Genomic DNA, 17,445 nt, shown 5'->3' with positions numbered 1-17,445 from the left:
GCAGTCAACAAAGATGGAAGGGCCAGGAAGGGAAAAGAGTGGCTGCTCAAGAAATTTATAACTAGCATCATTCACACCCTCTCTGAGACACACACACTCTAGAAAACACACATGCAGACACACACTGCAGCCTCTAAGAAAAGCAGCCGCATCAGTTTTCAGAGCAGCGCTCTCTCCTTCCCCCCCCTCCCTTCTCTATCTCACTCTCTCCCAGTCTCATGCTCACCCACTCATTCTCCCTCCTCTTCTGCTTTCTCTCTGTCGCACATTCTATCGCTTGCTCTCTCTCTCTTGTTTCCGCTCTCTCTCTCTCCCTCTGCTTGCTTCTCTCACACTCTGTGTGCCTGTGTTTCTGCCAAGGTCTGAGTCTTTCAGTGTGGGATTGTAGCAAGCTCAGAGACAGGACTGCCTTTGAATTCTGGTGCAATGACGGATGCAGGGCAGAGGCTCGGATGTACACTGACAGAACGGGAAAACTAAGGGCAGGGATTGGGAAAAGGATCTGATGGATTTAACCCTCGCAGCCGTCTCTGCCTGATCAGAGTACATAATTCTTCCCCGCTCTGCTGTTCTCTCCTGTGGGGTGGATTACCGGCTGCCCGTGTCCACTGATGCACCGCTGTAGAGACTAGAGGGAAGATCCAAGCTGCGTAGCCAGAGACGAAGTGCCCTTTAGGGGGAGAGAGAGAGAGAGAGAGACGCAGAGCTGTCCCTTGAGTGGAGCTGTGCTTCTGCCGCTACCTGAGCTTCTCCACACACACACACACATATATACACACACTCACACACACATACAGAGGCAGGGCTGTGCCAGCCGCGACGACCGATGCGTTAATGCAGCTGTGAGAGAAGATCTGCAGCAGGGAGCTGCCCTCGCTCAAACACTCTAGGATTTATAAGGAAAATTTGACTCCAGGCAGAACACCGAGGGATCTGCAAAACTTAATTTTTGTTCTATTTTTCATCCCTATATATGGAGCATCTTGGGAATTACCTTTGGTTCTACGTAAGCTGAACTAAACAGAGGCTCGTTCCCAAAACCCGCTCTTCTCCCAAACCCAGTCCTCTTTGGTTCCTGATCGAGTGTGTGTGTGTATGTGTGTGTATGTGTGCGTGTGTACGTGACTATTGGTGTCTTTGAGCCTTAGGGTTTGTTTATTGTATTTGTAAAGCATTACTATTTATGTGTTTATATATATATAGGCTGATGTCTGCTGTGCTATTCATATGAGTAGTCAGTATTGCATGTATCTGTAGCTGTGGAAGAGTGTTAAATGAATATTAATGAGATGCCCAGTTTTGGCTCCCTCCCCAGCCCCCTCCGCTGCTTGCACTACTTCCTGGCTGGGCCCTGAACCCCAGAAGCATGAGTGAGAGAACGGCACTAGGGGCCACCATGGAGACCATGACCCTGGAGGAGCCCGGGGGTGAACAAGCCTCTCCCCGGGCCCCAGGGCCCCTCCGCTGTGGCCCCTGTGCGGTGTGGCCCCGCCAGCAGACCTGGCTTTGCGTTGTGCCCCTACTGATGGGCTTTGTGGGCCTAGGCCTCAGCCTGATGCTTCTAAAATGGATTGTGGTGGGCTCAGTGCAGGATTACGTCCCGACTGACCTGGTGGATGCCAATCACATCGGACAGGACCCCATTTTCCTATCTAAACCCAGTGCCCTGCCCAAGGGTTCCGATGGCTCCACGTCTACCACTTCCGGCCCGCCCTCAGCAGCTCCGGGTACAGGGACCCGAGCAGCTGAGGGTACAGGTACAGTGCAAAGGACTCGAATTGGGCAGTCCTCAAACCACACGGCCAGTAGCAGTAGCAGCAGTGGAGGAGGTGGTGGAGCCTTAGGGGGAGGCTCGGGAAACAGAGCTCCACACCTGCATAACAGAGTGGGAACGCGATTGACCAACACCACCACCGCCACCCGAGCCACCAATCCTGCCCCACCGGGCGGAAAGGAGGTGACCCCACGCAGCACCACTGTCCGGAAACCCAACGGGGAAGGTGGGAGCCGAAATGCATCTCCTTCTGCACGGGCTGGGCCATCGAGTACAGCCACCACGAGCATAACAACCACGACGATTATGACTAGCACAACCACCACCCAAGCGGCCCAACCGACCTCCACCCTTGCATCCCCCTCCAAGCCTGGTCAACGCTGGAACCATGGGCGCTCCTCCAAGGGCCCTTCAACCAAGCCTACTCGCCCACACCATCGCTTCAGAACGCGTAAGTGTGATCATCTAAACATTTTGATTGAATGCATGCATGGATGTAGGTGTGTAGATATGTTTGTGCGTGTGAGCTTGTCCCACTGTCTGTGATGACGTGATTTTTATGAAACACCTTGGGTTTTTTTTTGCCATATAACCTCATTATTTGGTAAGGTCTCGTTATTTTGCTTGCTTCCAATAAAATCCCTTCCCAGCTTCTTATGCATGAGGATAGATACCTATTCCAGCTCTCTTCCCGGTATTACAAAAGAGGCAGTCAAGCAGTCTAATAGTCTTCGTGCTTGCTGCTGAGTTCATTAGTTCTGCATGTTAATGAGAGAGCACATAGGCAACTGTTTTTCATCTCTGTCTTTATCCTCTCTGTATCATGTGGACACGGTGCTGCCCACTTGCTCTGTTTGTTTCATATCAGTTTTCAGGAATAATGACTCCCAGTGTTGCAGCTTCCTTTTTCCCCCCAATAGGATTAGCATGTTCTCCCATTTAAAGTAGGTCTATTGTTAGAGAGATATTTTGCCTGATCTAAAGCAGATATTCAAGGTGAGAGGAGGAGAGACAGATAGAAGGCAAAAGAGGAAGTGTAGTGCTGGAGAGGGTGCTGGCTGCTCTCATCCTGTCAGTGGAGATCAGGTTTTAGGGTGGAGATTCCATTTAGATAAGTAAAGATATGAGTACTGCAGTAGGTATGGTAGGTAGACTTGAGGCAGTGGATACACGCTAAGACACTCACGCAGGGAGTGCGTGCACACAGACACACACACACACTCACTCACTAGAGAGAACTGAAGAAGAGAGATATGAGAGCACTACAAATGGGAATAGTATTTGCATTGTAATCTGTGTGTATATGACTCCATGTATGTCCTTGTACATCTGTATGATAATACTGTCAGTTTCAGTGTCAGCATTGCTATTTTGAAATTGTAGCTGTCAGGCCACAAGCTACTCATATTTTTGTCAAGCTACTAGTTTTCTACATTAAGGCTACCTATCAGGCTACTTATTCTTTTAAATGCATACATCTTGGTATATTAGTTATTAATGTATTTTACAATTGAATTAGCTGTATTTGTCTGTAATAAAAATAGTGGGGCTTTTAAATGAATCAGAATCAGAATGAGCTTTATTGGCCAAGTATGTTTACACATACAAGGAATTTGTTGTAGTGACAGAAGCTCCACAGTACAACAGAAAGACAGCAACAGGACAGGACACAGATAATAAAAGAATATATACAAATCCAAATAGGCAATGTACGAAGCAGCAAAAACACAATATATAATATAGACAACTATGTATGTACAGGTCAAGTATGTGCAAACTAGAAATGAGAAAATAAAAATAAAATAAGTGAGTGTGGTGAATGGATAATGTATTATAGTTGTGTGTTCCACATTTATTGTTGAGTGTTCATGAGATGGATTGCCTGAGGGAAGAAACTGTTCCTGTGTCTGGATTGTTCTGGTGCTCAGAGCTCTGTAGCGTCGACCAGACGGTAACAGTTCAAAGAGGGAGTGTGCCAGATGTGAGGGGTCCAGAGTGATTTTACCAGACCTTTTGCTCACTCTGGATAAGTACAGTTCTTGGAGAGTGGGGAGGGTTGTACCAATGATTCGCTCAGCAGTCCGGACTACCCTCCGTAGTCTTCTGAGGTCAGATTTGGTAGCTGAGCTGAACCAGACAGTTATTGAAGTGCAGAGGATGGATTCAATGATGGCAGAGTAGAATTGTTTCCGCAGCTCCTGTGGTAGATTGAACTTCCTCAGCTGGCGAAGAAAGTACAACCTCTGCTGGGCCTTTTTGACAATGGAGTCTATGTGAATATCCCATTTCAGGTCCTGAGAGATGGTGGTGCCCAGGAATCTGAATGACTCCACTGCAGTCACTCCACTGCAGTTTCTCCTGAAGTCCATGATCATCTCCACAGTTTTGAGTGTATTAAGCTCCAGGTTGTTAAGACTGCACCAGACAGCCAGCTGCTTAACCTCCTGTCTGTAAGCAGATTCGTCACCGTCCTGGATGAGGCCGATCAGTGTGGTGTCGTCTGCAAACTTCAGGAGCTTGACAGAGGGGTCTTTAGAGGTGCAGTCGTTGGGGTAGAGGGAGAAGAGCAGTGGGGAGAGTACGCAGCCCTCAGGAGCTCCAGTGCTGATGGTACGAGTGCCGGATGTGAATGTACCAAGCTTTACTAACTGCTGTCTGTCTGTCAGGAAGCTGTTGATCCACTGACAGACAGAGGTGGGGACGGAGAGCTGGGTTAGTTTATTTTGAAGGGTTTTCGTGATGATGGTGTTAAAAGCGGAGCTGAAGTCCACAAACAGGATCCTCACGTAAGTCCCTGGTCTGTCCAGATGCTGCAGGATGAAGTGCAGTCCCATGTTGACTGCATCATCCACAGACCTGTTTGCTCTGTAGGAAAACTGCAGGGGGTCCAGTAAGGGACCAGTGATGTCCTTCAGATAAGCCAAAACCAGTCTTTCAAATGATTTCATGGCTACAGACGTTAGAGCCACAGGTATGTAGTCATTAAATCCAGTAATTTTGGGTTTCTTTGGGATGGGGATGATGGTGGAGCGTTTGAAGCATGAGGGGACTTCACACAGCTCCAGTGATCTGTTGAAGATCTGTGTGAAGATGGGGGGCCAGCTGATCAGCACAGGTTTTTAGGCAGGCTAATTAACAATGAGCATTGTTAATTAGGGTTGCTATACTAATACTGTAAAATAAAGTAGAAACAGTCAATTGTGAAATATTATTGCAATTTAAAAGAACTATTTTCTATTTTGAATATATTTTAAAAGGCAATTGAAGACTTCAGATTCAAAAACCTATGAGTCTGTCTGAGAATTTTCTCAGTTTTTTCCCTATAAATTTGTATTTTTATCAGTCTCCTATGATTAGGTACATTTAACTTTAATTGCAATGAGAAGGTTATTAGTCAGCCATTGAATACCTTAGTTTCGAAAATGTCCCATGTTATTTTCATAGGAGCCTGATAAAAAATGCTAATTTAAAAGAAAAATCTAAGATGGACTAAGAGGTTTTTGCATCTTAAGTCATCAATTTTATCCTGTGTTGGCAAAGCTGAATTTTCAGCAGCCATTTCTCCAGTCCTCAGTGTAAAGTGATTTTTCATAAATCGCTCTAATATGCTGATTTGGTGCTTTTCTTTTTAGTATCGATGTTGAAAATTTATCAATGTTAAAGTATTTTTTTAAACAACTACGATGCATTTTTTCTTCCCAATCTGTTCATTCACATGACCCCTGAACAAATCAGTTCAATAAAATGAACCTGATATTGCAATGCTGCATGTGAGAGACATTTCAGGAGCATGTTTGTTCCCACATTTGGTCAAACTATATGGTACACATTGGTAAAAGCAGCTTGTTACTGGAAAATCTAACCTATACTAATTTGAAAGAAGCCTGCTTTCAGGCTACTGAGTTAGTGAGTGTGGGTTAGTTATTCTCTAACACTGCACAATTTACTCAATCTCGAAAGAATGTGCTATCTTAACAAAATGCAAGTTTATTTTCAGTAACTGAACAATTCTGTTTTATTAGGGAATGGGGAATTAGCATTAGTCTGCATGCTAATTTGATGTACTTCTGTAATCAAATCTGGAACGTTGTTTATTTATAAAGCAAGGTGTTAAAAGCAGGCCATCAATTTTGTGTCAGCACCAATTAGTTAGCGTGGAGTTTGAATGTCATCCAGTCCTGGGTCTTTAAACAGCCCCTTGCAACAAGAAGACAATTGCAGAGATAACTTAAATGCATTTCACATTAGTGCTCCCACTTCTTCTTCAATAATTGTATCTCGTAAATCACAGAAAGTTTATAGCATATACAAATCTAAGCAGTTATCCATGGTTTGTGTGTTCTCTTTAGGGAAACAAGTCAATATTTGCTTCTTTATGCCCCTAGGCAATGTTCCCATAGCTGACTTTTATTTCAAAATATATATGTATTTTTTTCTATAGTTATGTGTGAATATGTAAACTGAACCCAACACCCTAGTCAACAGTGAGAACATAGCAAGCTGCTTGTATAAAGATAATCTGATGTATAATTTAATACCACACATTCTCTCTTTCACAGTTCAGTGAATTTTCTCTTGAGCTGAAAGTGCCCTGGAGCAAATACTGATAAGGCAAGGGTGGGGGGACAAAGGAGGGCCCTGACCCTGGGGCCAGGGAAGGACGAGAAACCATGCTTTTGGCCAAGGTTTTTGCAGACCACATGTCTGTCTTTTTTATTTATTAATACGTTGACATTGTCTGTGCCAGGGTCATTGCTAAAATTCACAGGCCTTCTGACAAAGCTTTTAGGGTTGGGCCCTTTTCCCAGTCTATACACTATATACATAAAGCAGTGTTTCTCAAGTGGCAATTCCTGCCCCAAAAACAAATATTAAAATGGCTACTGAAAAACAAGTAAGCAAAATATATATTAGTTTGGGATTGGTAACATTTTTAAATGTTTTTGAATGCTTACCAAGTCTGCATTTATTTGATTAACAATACAGTAAAATGCCACTCACAGGGTCCATGGCAATGCACCTGGTTTGCCCACATGACAACAGTGGACAGAAAACATAGTTGTATGACGCATTAATGCAGTGATATGCTTTGTTGAACAGTGTGCAGAGCTTTCCGAAAACATGTGACATTTCTTTATATTGTGAAATATGAGCTGGTTGGAGGACAGATTTGCTTCTTGGAATAGATCTGCATCAAACAAGGGAGGTGTTATTGTTGGGTCAAGCTGTTTTATGAATAGAAATGGCAAATAGAGAAAGAGTAGTGGACTGTAAGTTGGATTTTGAATGTGCAATATTGTGTCGGGTAATACATCACTGTATAATATAATACAAGCCCGTTCCGCTCCTGCTTGGACTTTCTCTCTGAGGATCATCTGAGAGGGAACATGATGAAATGCACTGGTAGCGGCCATGTGCAAATGCATTCATCTTTACGACTGCAAAATGATCTCATGTTTTGGTGGGACTTGTATGGTAATGCACCGGGAGAGACTATGTTGTATTTTTCATAGGAGCCCAATTGAATAAGCGAGACACTAACATTGTTTTAAAATTGCTCCAATGAGAGTGCATCTCTCATTCATATCTGTATTATTATCCGATTGTTCTGAAGGATGACATGCAGCCGTCCATTAGCCGCAGAGCTGAAACCTGAGCTGCTCATCTTCTTCCCTGCCTTCCGACTCCATTTCTTTCACCCTGATGCACATCGTCCTCTGCCTTTACATTTCCTGCTCTAATATTATCCTTTTATTCTGTCCTCCTCCTCCTCCTTATCCTTATTTCCTTTTCCCTCTCTCCCTCTGTCTTCATGCCTGAGTTTCCTCTATGTGTTTTTCACAGTTGGTCTCTATGTCCTATCTATGTTCGGGGTTCATTTGGCTCAGGGGCCAAGCCTCATTACTTCCTGTATAAGGAGGCAGTGGGCGGCTGGCGCTCTAAATGCAGCTGGCTATCTGCCTTTGGGGGGCGGGGATGCTTCTTCTCTGACACATCATTGTGATTCCATGCACACCTTCTGTGGCACAGTCGGAAGCCGGCGTGGTTGAGCGGATTTTGTCAGGTATGAAAGCGCAGCAGCATCGGGAGAGAAACACCGAGAACATGTCAGGCTAAAGCCTGGGGAAAAACAGAAAATCACATTCTGGCTGCTAAAATAGAAGGCTCAAGGATGAGAAAAGCTCTGACGTGGCGATTAATAATTTTGACGTGCTAACACATAGCACGCACTCAAGTACGGTGTACCCCGCAACCACTGTGGCTCCTGAGGGGAAGGTGTACCATAAAATCATACACAGGGATTAAAGACAGAAATCCATTTAGTGCCGTCTCATGGGAGGTCAGCGAGGCTTTCGTCTGGGCCAAGAGGAGCGTAGTTCCAGCTGCTGCTGCCACACTGCTCTCCCCAGATACCAGCAACAGGGTAGCCATGTGATGCTCGACCACCAATCACAACCTTAGAGGCTCAGAGAGTGAAAGACGAACCTTGAGGGAGAACTTCTCACACAACCTGATGTTTTCCAGGCCACTGCGAAATGAAGTGCTGCTTTTATCTTGCAGATTAGCTGACTTTTATCAGCAAAAAGTGTCGTGACATTTTCAGCGGACTTCCAAGTTGTCCTTGTGGTCTTTGTGTAACTGTGCACTTACAGACAGTCCTCTTCGGAGCGGCCTTGTTTGTTAGTGACATTTTAGTACACCATGAGCGCCGGGCTCTCTCCACTGTCTGGAGAGAGGGCGAGATTAATGCGCCCCTATGTGTACTTGCGGTAAGTGGCAGTGAAGGCCATCTTAGGCTTCCTTAATGTCACCGTGTGATTTATGTGGACAAAATGTCCACTGGGAAGCCTAGAGTTTGGGGGGATGGATGTCGCAGTGTAGGCTAAAATATTAATGCACAGAAAGAGAAACTTGTAGAACGCATGTGGCAGGAAGTGTAAATAATTGATCAGGCATCTTTTTAAAAGTGGTGGGGATGTCCCATTCCAAGCACTGGGAAATGGAGTCATGTGTGCATGTTTTTCACCGCAACATAAGCGATATAATGAAGCATTTCATGGGCAAACACACAATGCCACAACCTGCTTGTACCCGTTATGCTGTGGCAGCCAGCACTTTTCTTATCCTTTTGTAATCCACAGATAGGAATAGATAAGATTTACAAAACAATCCAGTGCATAGAAAAACAGTATCTTGAGGAAGTGAAAACGAATTTGGTAATTTTTGGTAATTTTCTACTGAAAAGACTGAAAATTCTATAGTGGTCAAGTCTAGTTTGGACTCGTTTGGTGACCAAATCTGTGTTTGGGGCACAGATCCTCTATCAAAAAAAAGTGTCCCTATATTTTGATAAGTTGTCATTGCTTGCAGTAGAGAGTTGTTCAGAAGCTGCATGCACAATAAAGAGCTCTTTCATCGTTGACAAACAATAGAAGACATTTGCAAGTTTTGTTTCCCACAGTGGATTGTAAATATACATCTCATCCAGTGCTCTTTTTATTTTTTGTCTCTTAAAGTATCCCGGTACTATTTTGGTGTGTGAAACAGCTGTAAACGATTCAGTGCCTGAGTGAACTCTCTGAATGAATCATATGCAATCTCTATCATCAAACAAGGATTTATCAGCAATATATTACTGGGGCGCAGCTGTATTTCACTGGGGCTTGTGGCCCAGTAAAAACACCCCTGTTTCAAACCTGTATGGCTGGCTGGCTTCTGTGAAGACACTAAAGGAGTTTTTTTAAAGAAGGTCCTGGTTGCTTTCAAGCTTCAAATAAGATCCATATAAGTGGTCCATGTGACTTTTAGCACTTTATCAAGTCTTCTGAAGCCTTACAATAGTTCTGAGTAAGAAAAGGACCGTGCTGTCTATGTTTATCTCTTATTCTTTGGTCTCTTATTGCCTTTCCCACCACCTACCCGTTCATTCATAGGCTGAAACTCACATCTTGTCCTATAACAAGATATGACATGACATTATTGCATACTGCTGTGGCAGAGTAAAGGGGATTACAGTTCAGTTATTGCATATCCTCTGTATTGAATTACGCAAGTTATCAGCTTGCCTCCGAATGGATAGATAAGCATAGATAGAAGTGACGTTTAGGCTTTCTGCACCTGGTACGTTGGAATGCTCATAAGAGGCTAAAGTACTTAGAGAAGAAAGGTACTATATGTATTTGTGGATGGAGACTCCATTTTGACACTCTTCTCTAGCTAGAGTTGGTGCACTGGCCTGTGGGGAGAGCAGGTGCTGTCAAATGACTGCATTGAGATGCTTTGCAGGCTTGCTCTGCTGTGCTGCATCATTCTCCTGGGCTGGAGAATGCATAACAATTGTTATCAAATTGTTAAATAAAAAGGTAAATTAATATATTTTAATTCTAGTCCATTTATTTGTTTAGCACTTTTCACTGTACACAGTGTTTAGATAGTATAGCTTACTTTTTAATGATAACAGTCACAAGTCACTTTAATGTTAATATATGAGAAATATTTGTTTTATGTAAAATTTAAAAGCTTACAAAAAAGAGCAATTTATTCAAATAATTTTCATGGTGATATGGATAATACAAATAAATGATTGTTACTGATTTGCTTAATAGTCATTTTAAAAATGTGTTGTGAAGTGAAATGCATTAAATTAGTTATTATGTTTCCTATATCAACCTTACTTTAATTGTTATGAGCACCCTAGTGGACCTGTTGGCCTCTTCCCCAGTTCCCTAGAATCTTCCCCAGTTTCACCCCATTAGTGGTGGCCTAGAATATTGCTTCTTTAAATTATATCCTTCTGTTATTATATTCTGTTAATTATATTCTTGCTTACAACAAATGACACATTCTTATCAAACTACTACTACTACTTTAAGACCTTTTTAATAAAGGAGAATATATTCCCCAGTGTACCTCATTTATGTATTATTTAATATATATATATATATGAGGCCGGTAATATTGAGCATTAAATTACAAATGGGCCTAATTTGTGAGGAATTATGCATAAAATGATTTTAAGAGCAACCTACAGGCTACGAATGTTAAAAACCATTTTCAGAAGGAGAAGATGAAACAATAAAATTAATTCTGAATGCATGATAAATTGAGACTGTAAACAATGTAATCAGAAAATGATTATTATTGCTACTAGTACACATTGTTTGGAAAATGAGCTGTGATTGTATACATTTGTGTTCAGAAAAATTATGAGAGAGAGTAAAAGTAGCTTTAGTTTTGTATTTAATATATTTGTATTCTTTGTATACATTATGTGTGTATGAGTGTGTGTGGGCGATGAAAGTGAGCAGAGCTGTAGTGTTGGGCTCACTGGTGTAATCCTGGCATGGTAAAAGCTTCGAAGGGATAATGTAAATGACACCAAGCTCAATGTTGTGCTCAACCCCAAACTCTGGCTCTCCTCTAATCTCCCATCTTCCATGTTTATCTCCCTTCCTCATTCCCTTCTGTTTCCCAATAACGATCCGTGACCCCGGCACGCTGCGTTCCACCCCAAAACAAAGTTTGCACATCTCCTGAATAATGAGCGGAAGAAATGCGAGTCTCAGGGACTCGTCGACTTGAGCTACACGAAGGGCTTCTCAACCTGTCAGGCAGCAGTGTGAATTATAAAATAGGATGCTCTGCTGAGGATCTTCTCTCCACAACATCTCTCACTTTCCATTTGAAGTGAAATATTAAATCATTGATAGTTGAGTTACACACCAACAATACCAATCATTTCTTGAAGCACCTGTCGCAGACAGACAGAAAGGAACTCCAGTGCAGTGAATGTGTTTGATCTGCTCAACATGCAACAAAGCACATAAAAATAGCTTGGTAAAAAAACGCAGGAAGATGCACTTTGACGTTAGCGTGCTCTGGAGTGATGCCTTACTTGCAGTCATTTGCCAAGCATGACATGTAGTTTGTTCCTTTTACCTGAATATACACGTTGTTCAAATCACACCCAGCTACAAATTCAGGTGTCGGGAATGATTTGTTCCTCCAGATTTGCCAAATATTTCCGGATTTATTCTTTACTGTATTGCTTTTTAAACCGGTAATTTTTTTCTCAGTGTGTTCCACGTTTCCCTGCATTTTTCAAATTTTCTTTGTCATAGAAAAAATATTTATAGAGAAGAAGTGGGTTCTTTTGGTGTTCTTCGTTAATTCGGCACACTTACTAATCTTTACTGGGTAGTGTACTGCAGAAATGTCTGCAATTGCATTCAGCTTCCCCTGTGGTGCTGGCCCAGATGTCATTACTTAAGGATTTCAGACGGCAGATTTATTGTGCTGCCATCAGCTTCTTGGAAGTGTGGTATGTGAAAATGTGTGTGTTTTTAGTGGGTACCTGGCTGGGTAGTATGGTCTGAAGTGCTGTTACAATATGTTTTCCGTATCTTATGATAGTGATATTTATCACAATATTAATTTACTATATGTAATCAGGAATACATATTTGTTAAACATAGACAACTTATTTGTTCATAATCAGACTCTACAGAGTAGCTACCTTTTAATTTAGGGCCCATTGTATTTTTTCTTAAAATCTGTATTTTCCTTTTTATTGTGCTATGCTTTAATACAAATTAATTATCAAAATGGTGTCCAATTAAATTAATTAATAAAACATTAACAAATTAATCTTTTAAAATGTACTTAAAATATAACAATGTTTTTCGCAATAAAACATAGATATTTCTTTTTTTCAAATAAGATGCTGTACAACAGAACTGCATAAGTGGTTGTATTATATTCCTTAAAAATAGCAATATTATTATTATTATTATTATATATATTTCTGTCATATTTTTATTTTGGCAGTTTTCTCTAAAAAACTTTAGTTTCACAAAAGCTTGTAAAGTGACTCTCAGAGCAGCTCTTTAGATGAAGTGTATGACTGTCCTCGAATATTGAGAATATTGTGTGTTTGAGTTTGTGTAGTAGATGAAACTATGGCTCTCATTCACACAGAAACATGCAGAACATGTAGACATATTAGCAGCATGCACTGATTGGCTATTGTCTTGTTTATTTCTGTTGCGTGATCAACTGTTAGATGTATGCATAGCGAGTAAATATGTCCAGAGCTTATAATAGTTGCCAACATAAATTATATTGTGATCTTGATATCGTTTATCACCCAGCACTATGGGTACCTATATACAGGCTTATCTGAAAGATTATCAGAGACTCTGTATTGTTAATAGGAAGTGTAAGAAGCTAACTCGCATGTTTACTTGGGTTCACATGACTAATAATTTTCCAGAAAAGTAGCCAGATAGTAGAATATTCACAGGTCAGTGTTTACCTTATGAAAATGACTCACCATATGCCTTGCAGCATCAGCGGTCTTTGCTGTTTTTGGCAAGTCTAACACTGTGTTTACGGAGAGCGTGTGAGGGGAGAGAATGTCCACGCAGTTGAGATGACGTGGGTGAGAAACAAAAGCGTGCATCAACTCCATTGCCAGATTCATGCTGTTTGCATTGTCGTGCACAAACAGTCATGTCTCAGTCGTGTCATTTCTGTCAGCCACTTCGTGACATGATTAGTTTCAGCTTGCAAGAATTTTTGACTTATCTGTGAGCACTGGAGCATGTCAGCTGCCAGTGTGATTTGCTTACAGTATAACATATTTACGAGTGCAAAGTTGCTGTTTTTATTTATTTAATTTTTTTTATATTCCCAAAAAAAGTTTGTGGTGGTTTTGGTACACTCTGAGGTGAGACGAAAAACTTTTAAACACTTTCGAAATATCTCGATATTTACATAAGTGTTAATCAGTTTTTTTGTTTGTTTTTTTCTGTTTAAAATGTTTTAAATAGGCAAAAAACATTTTTTAATTGAAAAGAAAAATATATAAAATGTATTTATTTATTTATTTATTGTGGTGGTTCTGGATAAATGGTACTTTTTAAAGAAATTTTTCAAGTTGGTGACTGGCTGTTTAATCAAAATAAAAATGTAAAAAATAAATACATAAAAATCATATGAAAAATAAAAATCATATACATATAAAAAGTATGTGATCGAAATATATTCTGTAAAATTACATATTATATACTGGTATTAATCATATATAATGTTTTGGCTTTTAAAGGTTACTATACAAAACTAATGTCCTGTATCCCTACCAGGATGTAGTGTGTGATTAGGGGAAGATTGCTCCTGCTGTTGCCAATTATTGCACAAATTCAGCTGAACTCATGTGATCCAGATTTAGTCGTCACAGCCCCAAAATGTCGACTCTGGCAGAACTAAATGAGTCTATACAACCTCTAATGTTTACACATATACCTAGAGTTCATGAAGCACTTAGGCTGAAGAGTTCAAAGACTCCCCTTTTCACCTTGTCAAACATGCACATCTCTGCAAATATTTTGCGATCTGCTTTCCAGCTCTCGCTCCGTGGCTTGGCTGTAGGCGTGCTGTGCATACAGACCCTTCAACATTAAATATGAGCACTTTGATCCCAGCGTGGCATACTGCTCTGCAGGAATATGATAAGATGTGCTCGAGCATGCCGTCTCAACTAAAATTAAGGCTAGTGGCCTTTCCCACACCTGTCTTATCTGTGCATGTGTGTGTGTGTGTGTGTGTGTGTGTGTCTCCCCTCTGGAACTCATTCAGCCATCTGGATGGAAGGACTGTTAATGTATCCTTTGTGATTGGCTCCCTTCCCTCTTTTGTGATGGCAAACATCAGTGTGGATGTGGTTTGCCATCCATCCGTTCGTCCAGCCAGGCCAGTGAGCTTCAGAGGGAATAATAAAGATTGAGAATAGATATGGCTTAGAGATTTGAGAGTCACGGTAAATGGATGGATTTCCATTTCTGCCCAACAGTCTCCCCTTTTTGTTAAAAAAATAATAATTTTTCCTCTTCAAGAGCAGTGCACATCTTTTCAAGGTGCACCGTGACAGCTATAGATGTGTGTGAGATGATGATTTTAGCATGGCAGTGTGTGCTGAAAATGTTCTGTTATGCTGGTTGTGGCGATGAATGTGTTTTATGTATTTATTCACCTCCGTTTGGGGTCAATATGTTTTCTGACAGATCTCTTGTGCGCACCAAGGCTGCATTTATTCATTCAAAATACAGTAAAACAGTAATATTGTGCTATTTAATGCTTTTGTACATGTTTTTTTTCTCAAATTGAGAGCACTTCTCATCTCTTCAAGGTGTACTGTGACAGCTATAGATGTATTTGTGAGATCCTGTTTTCAGCATGCAGTCTGCTGAGAGCAATCTGTGCGACATGGGTTGTGACAGTGGATGATTTTTTTTGTTCTGTCAGGAAGCTCAGTTTGTCCTGAGAGCAGCGAAACAGCCTCATGGTAGCGTGTTTATAATAGAGCAGTAGAGAGGTAAGGGCTTTGATGCCTGCCTCTCAATGCTCAATGTCAAAGGCCAGGCAGAGACACTTGTTGTGGTAGATTGCTTGAAGATTGGTTAGATTGCCACTACTTTTTGTGCATGATCATTTGAGAGAGTGAGGGTTTGTATGTGTGTGTGTGAGGAAAAAAGAGAGTGTGTGTTTTACATGAATGGGAGGAGCTAAATATATTTACAGGGACTGTGGTTCAGGCAAGCTCATACTTGCTTTAGGTGAAGCCCAGGGCGAACACATCACGAGCTTGGTGTGCATGGGGGGGAAAAAATCAGCACTTGGGTTTTTTGTAATCCACAACAGCTGTGTGGTTTGCTACTATTCAATAAATACTGTGTGTGTGTTTTCTAGATTGTCATTTGCATTTGTGTGCTGTGCATGTATGTGGGCAACGCCTGTTTGTCCAGATGCGGCCAGCTGTGGATCTGGTGTCCTAGATAAGCATGTGCTCGACTCTTCCAGGGCTACATCAGTGAGCTCTGCTTTTAGCCGTGACTTTGGGCTCTCAGTGTCATCTCTCATTACAGATGCAATGATATACTTACCATACACACAGGAGAGAAGCATGTTCTCTATTTACTAATCAGACAAATTTTACAGACAATCTGCTTGTTGTCACAATAAAGCATTTGATTGGGGTAATGGTGAAATTTTGCTATATATATATATATATATATATATATATATATATATATATATATATATATATATATATATACATACAGTCAGGTCCATAAATATTGGGACATCAACACAATTCTAACATGTTTGGCTCTATACACCACCACAATGGATTACAAATGAAACGAACAAGATGTGCTTTAACTGCAGACTGTCAGCTTTAATTTGAGGGTATTTACATCCAAATCAGGTGAACGGTGTAGGAATTACAACAGTTTGCATATGTGCCTCCCACTTGTTATAATAATATAATATAATTTAGATGGGCTACCTGTTAATTGTATGGCATATCAAAAAGTGTATATTTTAAATATAATTGTTGGTACATTTTACCAGTATTTACCATACATTCAAAACAAAAATTAAAATAGGAAAAAAAATGCAATATGAAAATATTTTAAGAAAAATTAAAATTAATAAAACACTAGATTTGGTTTTCAAATGCCTTTTCCAAAAGGTACATCTTGAAAAGGGGGGTCGTCTTATGTTTGGGTCAATACGGTATATGACAATTAAAAACTATATTTTTACATGTAATAGCTTAATTTAAACCACACTCAGTTAATTTATTTTCCATGAGATAACACATGGGTTGACATAAAGCTGAACCAATATTCAAAATTTTATCTCACTTAATTGTTTGCAAAGTCAAATGTTTTGTATGAAAATGTGTGATAATGGGTGTAAATGTGAAATACATATACTCACACACACATTCATATATAATATATGGAAAGCAGCAATTTGTTGTGTATTGTTCAATATATTAACACAATATATTATTCTGTACATTTTCAATATACTGTAAATAATTTCATATATTGATTGTTAATATAGAAGAAAATACATTTTCTTTGAAGAAGGGATTAGCATTAGCCCTTGCTGGTAGATGCCATAACTATACCTAGAGATGCAATGTATATCTTATATCAAATGTAGTAAAGCCTCATACCGCTTCGCTTTTTTTCCATCAGTCTGTAGTCACAGGTCCTGAAGGGTGACTTTGACTCGAGCAGAGGGAGGGATGCCATAACTAGACCTAGAGATGCAATGTATGCTGGCGAAATATATGATATGATATATTGTTTATTTAGGCCAATAGTGGATACATATCAGCCGATGTTGTATATTTACATTTATATATGCTCACACACAAAAAATAGAAACACTACCTAATTTAGTGTTGCTAAAGCCTCGTTCAGACTGTCAGCCCAAATCCGATTTTGTGCATATCCGGATGGAATCTGATTTGAATAACTGACTGTCCACACAGCGTATCGCAACTGTTCATATCCGATTTGTGTGTCCATGGGCGCTCTTTTGTTTTTACGGAATGTGCATTGGTTTTTATGGTAATGCCGTTGCGTTGTTATGTCTACACTAAAAACAACGGTAACTGCAATACAATTTGCAATACAGGTGTTGTCTTACGACATGACAACATGCTGCCGTCACACTTGCGCTGTATTATTATATTTCATCTTACGAGGCAGTGGCTGAAATGCAGGAAGCTGGAATGTGCAGCTTTATTCCGTGCTGCCGTCTCCGCTACTTTCAAAACTCAAAGAGGTGCGTGTACCAGTAGGCCTATATTG

General features: G+C 40.7%; 1 protein-coding gene across 1 annotated transcript in view; it reads left to right on the top strand.

The window, feature by feature from the left end:
- The first annotated feature begins 373 nt into the window (after positions 1–373).
- LOC306857632 (pro-neuregulin-3, membrane-bound isoform-like) overlaps positions 374–17,445 on the top strand; it is a 160,132-nt gene continuing 143,060 nt past the window's right edge. Inside the window, exon 1 of the mRNA XM_079397658.1 lies at positions 374–2,225. Within this exon, the coding sequence (XP_079253784.1) occupies positions 1,367–2,225 (859 nt within the window). The 5' untranslated portion in view covers positions 374–1,366. The remainder of the gene's footprint in view (positions 2,226–17,445) is intronic.

This window comes from Barbus barbus (genome assembly GCF_936440315.1).
Source record: "Barbus barbus genome assembly, chromosome: 38".
NCBI lineage: Eukaryota > Metazoa > Chordata > Actinopteri > Cypriniformes > Cyprinidae > Barbus > Barbus barbus.
This window is presented reverse-complemented; position numbering and strand designations above follow the sequence as displayed.